This window comes from Gymnodraco acuticeps, unplaced genomic scaffold, assembly GCF_902827175.1.
Source record: "Gymnodraco acuticeps unplaced genomic scaffold, fGymAcu1.1, whole genome shotgun sequence".
Taxonomy (NCBI): Eukaryota; Metazoa; Chordata; class Actinopteri; order Perciformes; family Bathydraconidae; genus Gymnodraco; species Gymnodraco acuticeps.
Window position 1 is genome coordinate 4,490,715 of NW_022989755.1, and position 12,057 is coordinate 4,502,771.

At 39.3% G+C, this 12,057-nt stretch overlaps 1 protein-coding gene across 2 annotated transcripts in view; it reads right to left on the minus strand.

Annotated features, from left to right (window-relative positions):
* Positions 1 to 752: 752 nt before the first annotated feature.
* The window catches only part of ttyh2 (tweety family member 2), a 64,556-nt gene continuing 53,251 nt past the window's right edge, over positions 753 to 12,057 (minus strand). The window contains exons 7-14 of one of the 2 annotated variants that reach the window (XM_034213739.1): positions 10,122 to 10,191; positions 9,921 to 9,976; positions 6,704 to 6,796; positions 6,506 to 6,598; positions 5,966 to 6,108; positions 4,606 to 4,785; positions 4,440 to 4,518; positions 753 to 2,018 (exon numbers count right to left, since the gene is read on the minus strand). In XM_034213739.1, coding sequence (XP_034069630.1) covers positions 1,938 to 2,018; positions 4,440 to 4,518; positions 4,606 to 4,785; positions 5,966 to 6,108; positions 6,506 to 6,598; positions 6,704 to 6,796; positions 9,921 to 9,976; positions 10,122 to 10,191 — 795 coding nt within the window. In that variant the 3' untranslated portion in view covers positions 753 to 1,937. Of the gene's footprint in view, positions 2,019 to 4,439; positions 4,519 to 4,587; positions 4,786 to 5,965; positions 6,109 to 6,505; positions 6,599 to 6,703; positions 6,797 to 9,920; positions 9,977 to 10,121; positions 10,192 to 12,057 lie in introns of both variants that reach the window. The other variant, XM_034213748.1, reaches the window with a different exon arrangement.

The window sequence follows — 12,057 nt, forward strand, 5'->3', positions numbered from 1 at the left end:
AGTGTGTGTGTGTGCGCGCGTGCGCCTGAGCGTGCGTGCACCTTGTTGTCCCGGAGATCCGAGGAGCACGGTTGTTCTTCAACAATGCGACTTCCGATTAGAAAATAAACAACCTGAATTTTCTAATATTCTTTTCTTTTCTTTTACCAACGAATAGTGGTTTAATTTAACTAACAGCCGACACATACTCAAATACTTTGCGTAATTACAATGTTGAGATATTTTAGTTTAGACTTCATTGATATGCTATATAGGCCTAAAATAAATCTTCATTGGCATGTTTATACTTTTCTTTTTTACTACTCTTTATTTACTTGACAGGTTTAGATTATAGGCCTACATATAATCCAGAATTTAAATGAACAACAAAATATAAACCAATAGTTATGTTTCTTTCTGAAATGAGATATATTGCATATTGAGTGCTAATACCTTTTTGTGATGCTACTAGGCTGCTTGTACTTTAACGATTTTGAATGCAAGACTTAACATGTTATAGCTGTTTAACATTCCACACCTATATAATGTTGTATAGCCTTCATTGCAGTTAAACACTACAGCCTTTTATTCAGCTTTTACTAAGCAAGCAGCACTTTTTGCGAGACTATGCTGACATCTACTGGAAGTATACAATGTATTGCTGTGCCCAGTTTCATTTAGCCACAATTATTTAGGGGCCCTTTTGTTTCGATTAAAGCCTTTCCTGTGGTAAAGTGCACCCAAAGGACATGAACACAAGTAAAGACACAATAGGTTGTACTCAAAACGGATTTATTCAACTCACAGTTAGACCCCGTAGTTGGGGGGGTCACACATAAAATTAAGCACCATTGTCAGTGCCTGTACAATGTAACATGCTAGAAGAAATGACACTTACCAAAATAATATTAAACAAAACTGCATGTATTAAATCCCTACGGAAAATCATGGTTAGTCAAATCAAAAACGTGATGTGTGGATGGTTGGAATTAATGAAATAGAATTACCTGAATATTCTTATTTATCATGGTTAGAGCAGCACAGTTATGACAGAAACTACAACGTTATTGTATTAGCTGGATTACATACTGCATGTAGAGAACATGAATGAATGGCCCTTTAAAAAGTACAACAAAATAGTGATCCTATGTGACAATGCCACACGAAGCTAGCAAAAATATATAAAAGTTGGCACGTTCTTTGAACAAAATCAAAACAAAACACATTGGATATGAGAAAACGTTCTGTTATTGTACAACGTATGTACAGAAGCCGTGTTTTCAAGGCAGTCTCGTCTGCAGAAGATATAGAAACATAAAGCTTCATATTGCAGACGTGTCTGTGTGTAAATGTAAATAAATTATATCTCGACATACCTCCTGCTGTGTGCTGCCAGTGCTGGGTTTGTGCTTCACAAATATCAAGCATGATACATAGAAAATAATACATCAGCTGTCATGTTCACATTTTTTTTTCTCTTTGGAGACCTGAATCTAAGTTTTGTAGTGTAAATATAGTTTTTTTTGTATTTCTTTATTGTGAGCAGGTTGCTTTACTGCAATGAAAAGTGAATCCGCAACATCCCCATTTCATCAAAGTCATGATTAGTTGTTTTTTTTACCTGGTACATAATGACACATGTTCCCTCAATGCTTTACTAATAGATCATGAAGGATGAAGAACATAACATATTAAGAGGAGGTTAAGTCCAGCAGCAGGGTCAGACATATTTAGCAAGTTCCCCAAAATATGCCTTGGGGAGGACAAGTGCGATGAATAGTTTATGAGCGCAGAGAAGAGTACCGCGATGGTTACATTGTCCTGAGACTTCAAAGCCTGGAGTCCTGGAACAATGAGATGTTACACACTGTCCCCTGTAATGCGTGGAGAAGCCACACACACTTTCTGTCTGTTGAGCATGTGTGATGCCGTTTCCTTCCTCCGTCAGATAAAGGAGTCTATGCTTGGAAGTCGTTCCCAAAGTGTCTTATCTGTTCCTCGGTCATGGACAGATAGGTGGCCCGCATACTCGGGGAGTACTGTGGAGGGAAAAGTGAACACATGGAGGATGTTACAAGCTGATTCAGTGAGCTCATGGTAGATTTCACAGTTATGGGCTGAGGTTAATCTCCGGCTAAGACGAAGGGAAATGCCATGGAGGTTTAAAGGAGTCCACAGAAAATCATTCTATTGATTATCAATTGTTCACCATGTGTAGGGTTGAAAGGTGGTCCTGTTAAGATTAAAGCTTAGTTGTAGTCAACTTGGATTCAATGAAGATTCAAAGAAATCCAGCAATGCAGACTAGCTGTGTTCTCATTACACCAATACATCTGTAACTATACACACTGAATATATAGATTTTAGTGGTACGACTGCTGTAAATCCACGCTGAGTGCATGATGTCATCTTCCACAAAGACGCATGCCATAAAACTTTTAAAGAGCCACCTTCAAGTCTACAAGTACAGGGTATTTCATGCTAAAAATATGGATTTTCTGCAGAGTATTCCTTTAAATAAAACCAACAAAACATACTCTGGGCATAGATCTTCTTCAAATCTATTACTAAAATGATGTACAGTTTGTAAAAAATCAATCGTTTTGACATTTACTCTCTGATATCACTCTATATCTGTCAATACCAGGATCAAATCATTACTATAGCCCATACACAGCGCCTGGTGCCTAACAACCACCTTGTGGCAGTACAAGCTATAGAAGTGCATGCACAGGGAGGCTAACTGTGAGGAAACCCAGGGGCACAACTGAAGTACCACCCTGTGAACGCTAGGGGAAGACAAACCATCACTAATTCAAAGAGAGGTTCTTGAATTAAGACTTTAGGCTACAAGTGAATAAGCCATGCCAAACAGGAAAACTGCACAGGAACCAAAAGTCATTTGAGGTGAAGGAGAGGTAAAAGACGGAGATGCAACAAAGGAAAAATGAAGGAGTAAACCCTGAGAGAGTTGAAAAGACTTACATTGTTTCTATACGGCTGAGAGTATACCTCCAAAAGTCGATAAAAAAAAAGAGGAAATATAGAAATGAAAAGATACAAACAAACAAACATACACATGACAAACAAAAAATATATAAAAGAAGCCGTTAGCCGCAGACTTCTGCATGATGCTGCACATTTGAGGTCATGATGGAGAATTGAATTATACATAGTTTGCTGGCATTCATTAGGAAGGACGTCAGAAAGCAGAGTACATCACATTTGTTTGGTTAACTCATGTTGGAACTATAGGCTGAAGGTTAATGAGAAAGATGACTCCTTTCATCTATAAACTTAATATGTGTTATTGCACAAGTAGTTTTCTAATTGAAACCTTTAAACATGGCAATAAATAACATGCAGTTCATATTCCCTGACCTTATGATCAAATCGTCTCTTTAAAGGGGCCCTATTATGGAACATTTTCAGGTTCATATTTGTATTTTGTGAGTCTACTGTGACATGTTTCCATGCTTTAATGTTCAAAAAGTGCTTCATTTTTCTCACACTGCCTGTGCTGCAGCACCTCTTTTCACCCTCTATGTCCCGCCCCTTAGCCTATCACGTACAATGTGTTGGAGCGCTAGCCAATAGAAGCGCAGATGATAGTGATGTCACTATGTTCTGGAGGTAAAGGAAAGAGTCCCATTGAGGCGTTTCAAGCAGGGGGGGATTGTGTGGGAGAGAAACCTTCCTCTGGTGGGAGGAACTTTTGGATTTTAGCCTTTGTGGACCATTTACATGCACAGATACCTATATAACACACTACAAGAAAGGGCAAACCCCAACAAGCATAATAAGGCCCCTTTAAATAACACTTTAAAAATAATTAAAAGGAAAAACTGGTCTAAAGTAGATTACCTGCAGAACACATTTAACTGCTGTATTTCATCACACATTTGTACTACAAGAGGCCCAATGAATATTTAATCGAGAATGTTTCTATTTTTATCCCTGCGATGTACAGTAACAGGAGACAAGCGTCTCAGCAGGGGGGTGGGGCGGGGGGAAGATTCACCGAAGAAGAAAATCTTTAGTGTCAACATAGAGTTTATCATTTACGGTCCGGGTCACTCCCTCTGAGGAATTTGGCCTGAGAGAGGCTAAATGATGTTCACTTCATGATTAAATATTAACCACATTACTTCTCCTCGCCTGGCTTTGGCACTGTTAGAAAACGGCCTCAGTAAGTTACAAAGGGCAGAAGAAGGCACCGAGTACAAGTGTATCACGTGAAACTGCTTTAAGAAATCTTTAAAGAGATTGATTAAATTAAAGAAAGGTTATGAGATCTGGCTTAACATTTGAGTGAATCGAGTCACCCGGTAAAAATATGAATGAAATAATTAGCAGTTACTTTATAAAAAACTATTTCCTGTGCTTTAAAGGCTAAATGTGTGCTAGCTTAGATGAAAGTGATATCATAGGAAGGACTTGGCCTCTGGGACCCAACGCACCGAGGGGGGTGGAGAGCCTCGTCCTATCAGAGGAACGTTCTCGTACCGTGGATTCCCCCCGAACAGAGCCGCTTGGTTCCTGTTAAAGAATAAAAGAAGCGGCTCAGAGGAATTAGGGGATATTCAGATAACACATTTAGCTGTTTACATTTTGTCGTGCACTCACATGTTCTCGGACATGGGTGCGTTGGAGACGGTGGGGGGGTGGATGCTGGTCTGGCTGCCCATGCTGCTGCTGTAGCTGCAGAAGCTGTGCATGTTGGTGAGGTTGGGGTTCTGAGCCTCTATCCTCCGGGCCCGCGGGTTGAAGGGATCCTCCTCATCGATGTCGTCATAATCTCGTTCCCTAAAGGAGAAGAGAGAGGGTACATGTTACACCTCGGTCAGTCAGGTTAAGTAAACACAGAGATGCTCGGATTACAAAACACACAGAGGGAGAGTGACTTCATTCTCTGGTCATGCTCCATTACTCCATTATATCTTTATGAATGAGGTTTGCTGCTATATTAACATTCTGAATGTTGTATATCAAGTCTCAAAGTAATTGAATGTAATTGTCTGTACACCCAAAGGTAGCTGATCGTTTATCTGGCATTCTGTTAATGGTGCCAAAGTGTAAAAGATGACAGGCCCTAAGGCTAGACTCAAGCTGTATTGTGTTTGTGTAAATCCTAAAACCAAACCCCCAGGAACAGCACCAGGTAACAAAACATTTTAACTTCATTACAACACCTTTAAAATACCTTTTCCCTTAGACTTACATTGGGTAATATATATTTACAAATCAGTGTATAATATTACAATGATTATGTTCTAAAATGTGTCAAGTTACTTAATTCTGAATCAAGGTCTTTTCACTAGCATAACAATTGCTGTTCATGTGAGCAAGCCTTGACCCCTACAGGCCCCATGGATGCAGACGATACAGGTGATTTTACACCCGGCATTCAGCCTTCTTGGGTTATTACTTGAAAAGATTGTATGGGGGGACGCTCGCCCATTTCTGACAAATAAGCTGTGCCTTTATAACCTTAACCATTTCTCATATTTCATATTTTTTGTATTGTCATGTCCCTGAGAAACTTTGATGACTTTTAGAATGAAAGGGGTCCCAGCTCCAGCCTAGTATGCAGTCCTTTACAACTCACTAAATCCATGGCAATGATATTACTTTGTTTACAACCAACAACAGCGTTATGGGACCTGTAGCTAAAAATGTAAATGTTGTCGCTGAAAAAGTAATAACAGCAGGGACAAAATCTATTAGTATTAGCTTTTTGAAGTTGGATTATCAATCATTTCTTGACATTATTAAGTTGTTGTGCACCATTGCCTGGGGCCCAACACCTTGCTTTCAGACCTCAGTTTGTATTTTTAACAATTGTACAAATAAAAAAACAATGATATATACACTCACACACACACTTATATTCAGGCTGGCTCATACAGTATGTGAAGTGGCATAAAGATGGCTGCAGGAGGAAGAAATGAGGGCACTGAGGCAGAGAAGCAGAGAACGAACTGACCTGCAGGCAATTTGTCTCCATGCCCTGGGAATGGCACACAGCATGACGGTGAAGGCACAGGATGCCAGGGAGGAGAAGAGGCAGAGGTAGAGCACACCCTCCACCCCGTCGTAGCACACCCCCACCATCGCATCCAGGTAATCCTAAAGAGGTCAAACAAATAATAAAACAGACAAAAAGGTAGAGGCACAGGCTTTGAATCTTACAGTAGACAAAATGAAGCGAGGATGGAAAAGCACTTAGAGCGCTGGGGGTGTGTCGTCTAGTCTGCTTTATTGGTGTCATGCAGATTCAGTGGGATGTTCAACATTTTTATTTAAACCGCAGTGCAGTCATGAGCCACAATGTACAAGTGCAGGAAACTTACATATTTTAGAAAAAGCTATTCTCATTACATTTTGAAATTATCTCTGCTGTGCCTTGCTCCGCTGTGTTCCTAGTTCCACATTCGGTTTGATTTTGCAATCCTGCGTGGCCACTTTACTTCACTGTTGACCTAGTTGTGCTGTTGTGTTGCCAATTAGGATGCAGTGCACACACCTTGTTAAGCCCCCTGCAGTCCAGCAGGGCGGTCAGCTGGTGCAGACTGGCTTCCGAGGAGTTGAGCACATGCTGAATACCCAGCAGGTCTCTCTGTGGAGAGGTCAGAAATACTTGTGAAAAAGTCCTGCTAATGATACTCCTAAAAGAATTTGACTCTGTTGTAATGCAGCATATACATCATTGAGTGGGTGATACCTCAGCTGTAGGGAAGAGAGGCACAGCAAACTGCAGAAGACCATGGATCTGGATCTGCATGGTGGTCAGGGACCTCTGGAAGATGGTCAGAGGCTGCACACAAGAAGAGTGAAGAGCATGGCAATGTGAAGACTCATCTTAATAGACACACCATAACGCTTAGTTTGTAAAGGTTCTTAAAGAACACGCAAACTTCTTCCACAAAGTGATAACATAAGGAATAAAGAAGGGCTGCACAATTTGGGAAAACATATTTAGTTGTAATTATTTTTTACTGATATTGCAACTGTGATTCAAAATATTAGAGGGAATCAGAGGAATACTGTTTGTACGCCGAGACCTAAACACAATACTTTATTTAGAATGATATTTTCACATATTTTAGATATAGTGCATAAGTCCATATTGTGAATTGTACAATGAAAATCACTTCAATTAAATGTATTATGTCAACAAATGTCAAGTTGTACCTAATATTTCAACTTAATAGTATTGCTTTTAACTAACCTAATACAGTTATGTGACATTTGTTGACATACATTCAATTAAAGTCAACGTTCAGTGTATAACATTTCGATTAATTGTGCAGTCTTAGAGGAAAGCCATTAGCAAATATAATGGATTACATTTGTATGCATTATAATATGTTGTTTTATCCCAAAACAACAATGCATACAGTAAAGTACATACGTGAGCCCAAAAGGAAACCCCTAAACCTTTCACTTGACATAAATGAACAACAGGATGTGAACTAAGAACATAAGCACAAAAACAACACAGACAAAAAACATTAGATAAATGGCAGCTTTTTAGGGCTCTAAACTCATATTAAAAACTAATTCACAACATTCTGTATTTGGTTTCTTTACTTATGGTGATGTAGGTTTACGTTCCCACCAACAGGGGGCAAAATAAGCCCCTACTGTACATTCAGTGCGATGTAGAGTGAGCAGATAACCACAAGCTGCCTGAGAGACAGCACCTTTTGTTAAATTAACATTCAAGCGTTACCATAAATGAATCATTCTGTCACATCTCCAAAGTAAACTTGTATCTTCAGTCACCCAACCTTATAAGAGTAGCTTGGGAACCTCTAATGGCCTGCGGCTCAATGTTACATTTGAACAGGATGTGGTCAATTACCTCAACCATCCATAAATGTAATTGCTTTCCTCTGATCTGAATTTTTTTCTGCAGATCTGCATGACTGTCCATTGTGCTCTCTCTTGAGTCTATCTAACCGCCTGATCAGATTCTTTTTTCAAGCTTTGGTGAGTTTTGTACCGTAGAAAGTGGATGGAGGAGGACAGTAAGGAAAGGAGAGATATGACGTTGATAGGAATATAAAAAGAGCCGTGGAAATAAGTCGCTTTATCTTCTACTCCAGTAGGACTCAGATGAGGGGGTTGTACTTTTCCTTGTTCATGTGATGTTTTAGTGTTGTTTTTTTGTTTTGTTTCCTTCCCTTAACTGTCAAGTAGGAACTAAGTATTTTTTGTACGTTTTTGTGTTTCTCTTATTTCCCTACGATACTGCAATGATTGGCTGTGAATAAGAAATGAAGGACAGACCATCTATGACTGAAAGAATATTGCTTTTATTTTATTTTATTATGGTTATTTCATTTTGTATTTTTTTTGTATGGATGGGCAGTTACAATAACAGTTTCTTCTTCCTGCTCCTTTCCACCATGCGCTAATAAAATATCTGCCATGTGTGGAATAAACAAATAAAATAAAAATAATAATACAAAAATAAATATAAAAGGTAGTTGACGCAGGAGTAAAGCCTGAGAGCGAGGGCACAGAGCAGGGCAGGAAGCACTGCTGTGACTCAGGCTGATAAAACAAGAGAGAACGTTTGTGTATTTCCCAATCAGTGTGAAATCCTGGCAGCTCGAACTTTGCACCTGTTGGGTATCTGCGTGGCGGAGGGAATGAGCGCTGACTTTGTTTACCAGGCGGGGTGACGGCCGCTGCTGCTGCGCTCTTGTTTTCCTCGGGGCATGTCCACAAGAGCCAGATAATAAGATTTGAGCTCTGCTGGACCAGAACTCACAGAAAATTGACCTGATGTCGGCGGTGGAAGCCAGTGATGTGACCCACAATATCTACTCTGTGTCTGGGAAGAGTCACCGCACAGAGCCTCAGAAGAGATGCGGATGTATAGCCTTTGTTTTGGGGGCTTTGTTAAATGTTGGCATGTTGTTGCTTGTTTGCTTACAGAGAAGAAATTGAAAAATGATGGTGTGACAGCCTGGGAGATAGGGTTGGGTGATTTGCAATTTTCTAATGTTCAGCCAGACCTGTGAGGTGAAGTAAGGATGTAAATCAGACAGGCAGCGCTGGATAGAGAGGGAGAGTTTGACAAAGATGGAACATGAGAGGATAAACAAAATCCCATCCAGCTCTGATTTAGTGAAGGTGTTTGACATTCAGGAGAAAAGTTTGAAAACACCTAGCTAACACAAGACAATTAAGTATTTAAATGACTGTGTTTTATTAGTCAGGACCTGCTCCAAATTGAAATACAATCATTTAAATCCTATTTTAATAATGGTTTTGTGTGACCTAGACACAGGGCTGCAGCGAGGATTTTGCAAATAACTATTAAATGATTAGTTTGAACTGTTCATTTATATTGTTTTACACCAATGTTATATTATTATTCCAAAGTGAATGTTTTAAAATATTTTCTGCTGGGTATTGGAAACACATTAGTATTAATAGTATTACGTGGAGTACTGACCAAAATGTATAGCATCACTTTTTAAGTAGTTAAATATAAATGTGTCTTTATACATTTTAAATCACTTTAATCTTGAAATATTTTTAACGTTGTGACTAATTAGAAAACATATAGTTAAAACTGATCTATTGCCAAGTTTGATTTATTTTGCAAAAGAAAGGATGAAAACAGGTTCATATTATATCCCATAGAAATCTAGTATAGGCTCAGATATAGATACCAAACCTTTTCTTCCTAAAGAAAACATATTTTAGTACATTCAGTGTTGTAAAATACATACTGTGTTTCAGTTTGTAATGGTAGAATAATAAATAATGTACAATCCCAGTATACAATTCAATGACATGACAACTTAATTAGCTGTTTTAACTTCAACATGTAGATGTGTTATGCACTGTAAGTCACAAACAATGCCCAATAAGTCATATACAAGTACATACAAGTCAAAGCAAAGCATCCTGTTTCCTACCTGCTGGAAGGGGTTGGAGAGGGTCTGGTTGCAGTAAAGGTAATAATGAACAATATCTGTGAAAAACACAAACAGACAAATCAAATGCACATTCAACTCTAATGTCCTACTTCTACATTGGTGTCATGGCCACAGCTTTAGCTCTCATAATTACAACTCCATTAACACAAAATGACTCATATGATTCACAATGAAGCTCACCAGTGCCAATGACTCCCTTCGTCTGGCTCAGGAGGAACTTGTCAGGGGACACGCAGAAATCACTTGTGCCCTGGAATGAAAACAGGATGCATGTAAGTGCAGAAAACAAATGAAAAGGAATCATTTTTAAAATAAATTCATAAAGAACCATTCAGGAAGAGAAGGTTGAATACTCTACCTGGCAGTTTATTAACACTTTGAAAAGTCATACATCTTTTTGACATACTTTTGAGTCAAAAGGAAACTGCTCTTTTAATCCACTTTTACATATCTAGATTCTAGACATGAATATTTTCTCAGTTCTGTCACTCAACCCTTTTCACTCCAAAACACAGTGGTAAAAAGAAACCTGCTTTTGCAAAATAACAAAACCGAGGCGCGGTGGTCTGTGCACTGTCTGAATGTTAAATGTCCCCCGGGCTCGGGTCAAACACACTGCCTGTAGCTTAACTTTCTCTGAGGGGGGGGGGGGGGGGGGGGGGAGGACGCTAATGAGCGCCGCACACAGATGAGATACAGTGTAGATCTCTAGCAAACCCGAGCTGGATTGTTAAGACACAAGGGAGACGAAGGAGCTCTGCAATTCAGGAGTAAATTAGTTAGAATTCCTGAAGGGGAAGCAGTGATTCTCTGAGAATGCAGAGTTCTGACTTCCCACTGTCTGTAATTAAGCGTTCTGCGGAGGGGTGCATTCATTATGCATTCATTGACTGTGTACTAGAGAACTGAACAGCCCCACACACACTTTGAAGATTCCCATGTCGACACACACATTGGGAGTCAGTTAAGGATAAAATAATCTGACAATAGCACTGCAACTAACGGTTATTCTCTATTATTCTGATTGTTTTCTAGACTAATCTAGTTCAAAGAGATTGCTTGTATGTCTTCTTTTGTCAGTCAGTCCAAAAAACACAAAAGATATTCACTTAAACCGTTAACGTGATATAACACTGAGAAAATGCTGACATATTTTGTTTAAAACATGACTTAGTCGATAACCCAAAATAGCTATAGATAATTTTTTGTCTATCCAGTTTTGAAGCGCTTTCTAACATGCACATATTTGAACAGGAATAGTTGCATCACCGGAAGATGCTCAGGAAGACAAACGCAAAGTGTGAACACTAATACCACACACTGGGATGCTGGGCTGCTCCCGATGCGCTGGGTGTCTGACATCATTAGAGCGCAGCAACAAAACTAGTTCTGATGTTAAGTGGGGCACAGCTGACAGGCAGCAGTAGCAAGTACATTCTTAAAAGTTCAAACCTGAGTAAGGTTTAAGGAGGTTGATTTTCAGACATTTTTCAGATGGCAATAGTGTGTTCAATATGTGTAATGCTTTTAGAGTGTGCACTGCTGCTGGCAAGTACAGTGCAAAACCATTAAAGCCAGTACTTCACGTGGAGAGTGGCACGCAGGTGTGGACGTCATGTATTTGATCCCGCAGTAGACTGATGACCTGTCGAGGGTTTGCTACAGACTGCAGCCCCTGAAAGCTCCCACAGATCAAGGACTGGTGTCAAGAGTTGGAGTCAAACCATTACTGAAAAAATAGGAAATGCAGTAAAATAAAAGCAAAACCTTCCATGATCTATGTTTTCGCACACAGTTCTAAGGCTGAATCAGTCTATTATCATCACTGATCATTCCAGTGGCAGAAAATGAACGGTCATTTCTGAATATTTGAACATGGATACAGTATTTAAGTAATCTATAAAGCAATCAATCACAGGTTCCAGCTTATCAAATGTGAGAATGTGCTGCTTTTCTTTGTCTTATATAATTGTTATGGAAGATCTAGGTTTTTTTTTACTTCTAGTCGGACCTAAATAAGCTATTATGAAAACATTTCCAACATTTCATACAGTAAATGATGAATGGAATGACAGCCCTACACAGTGTTATATACGGTATATATGACTGAGTCATT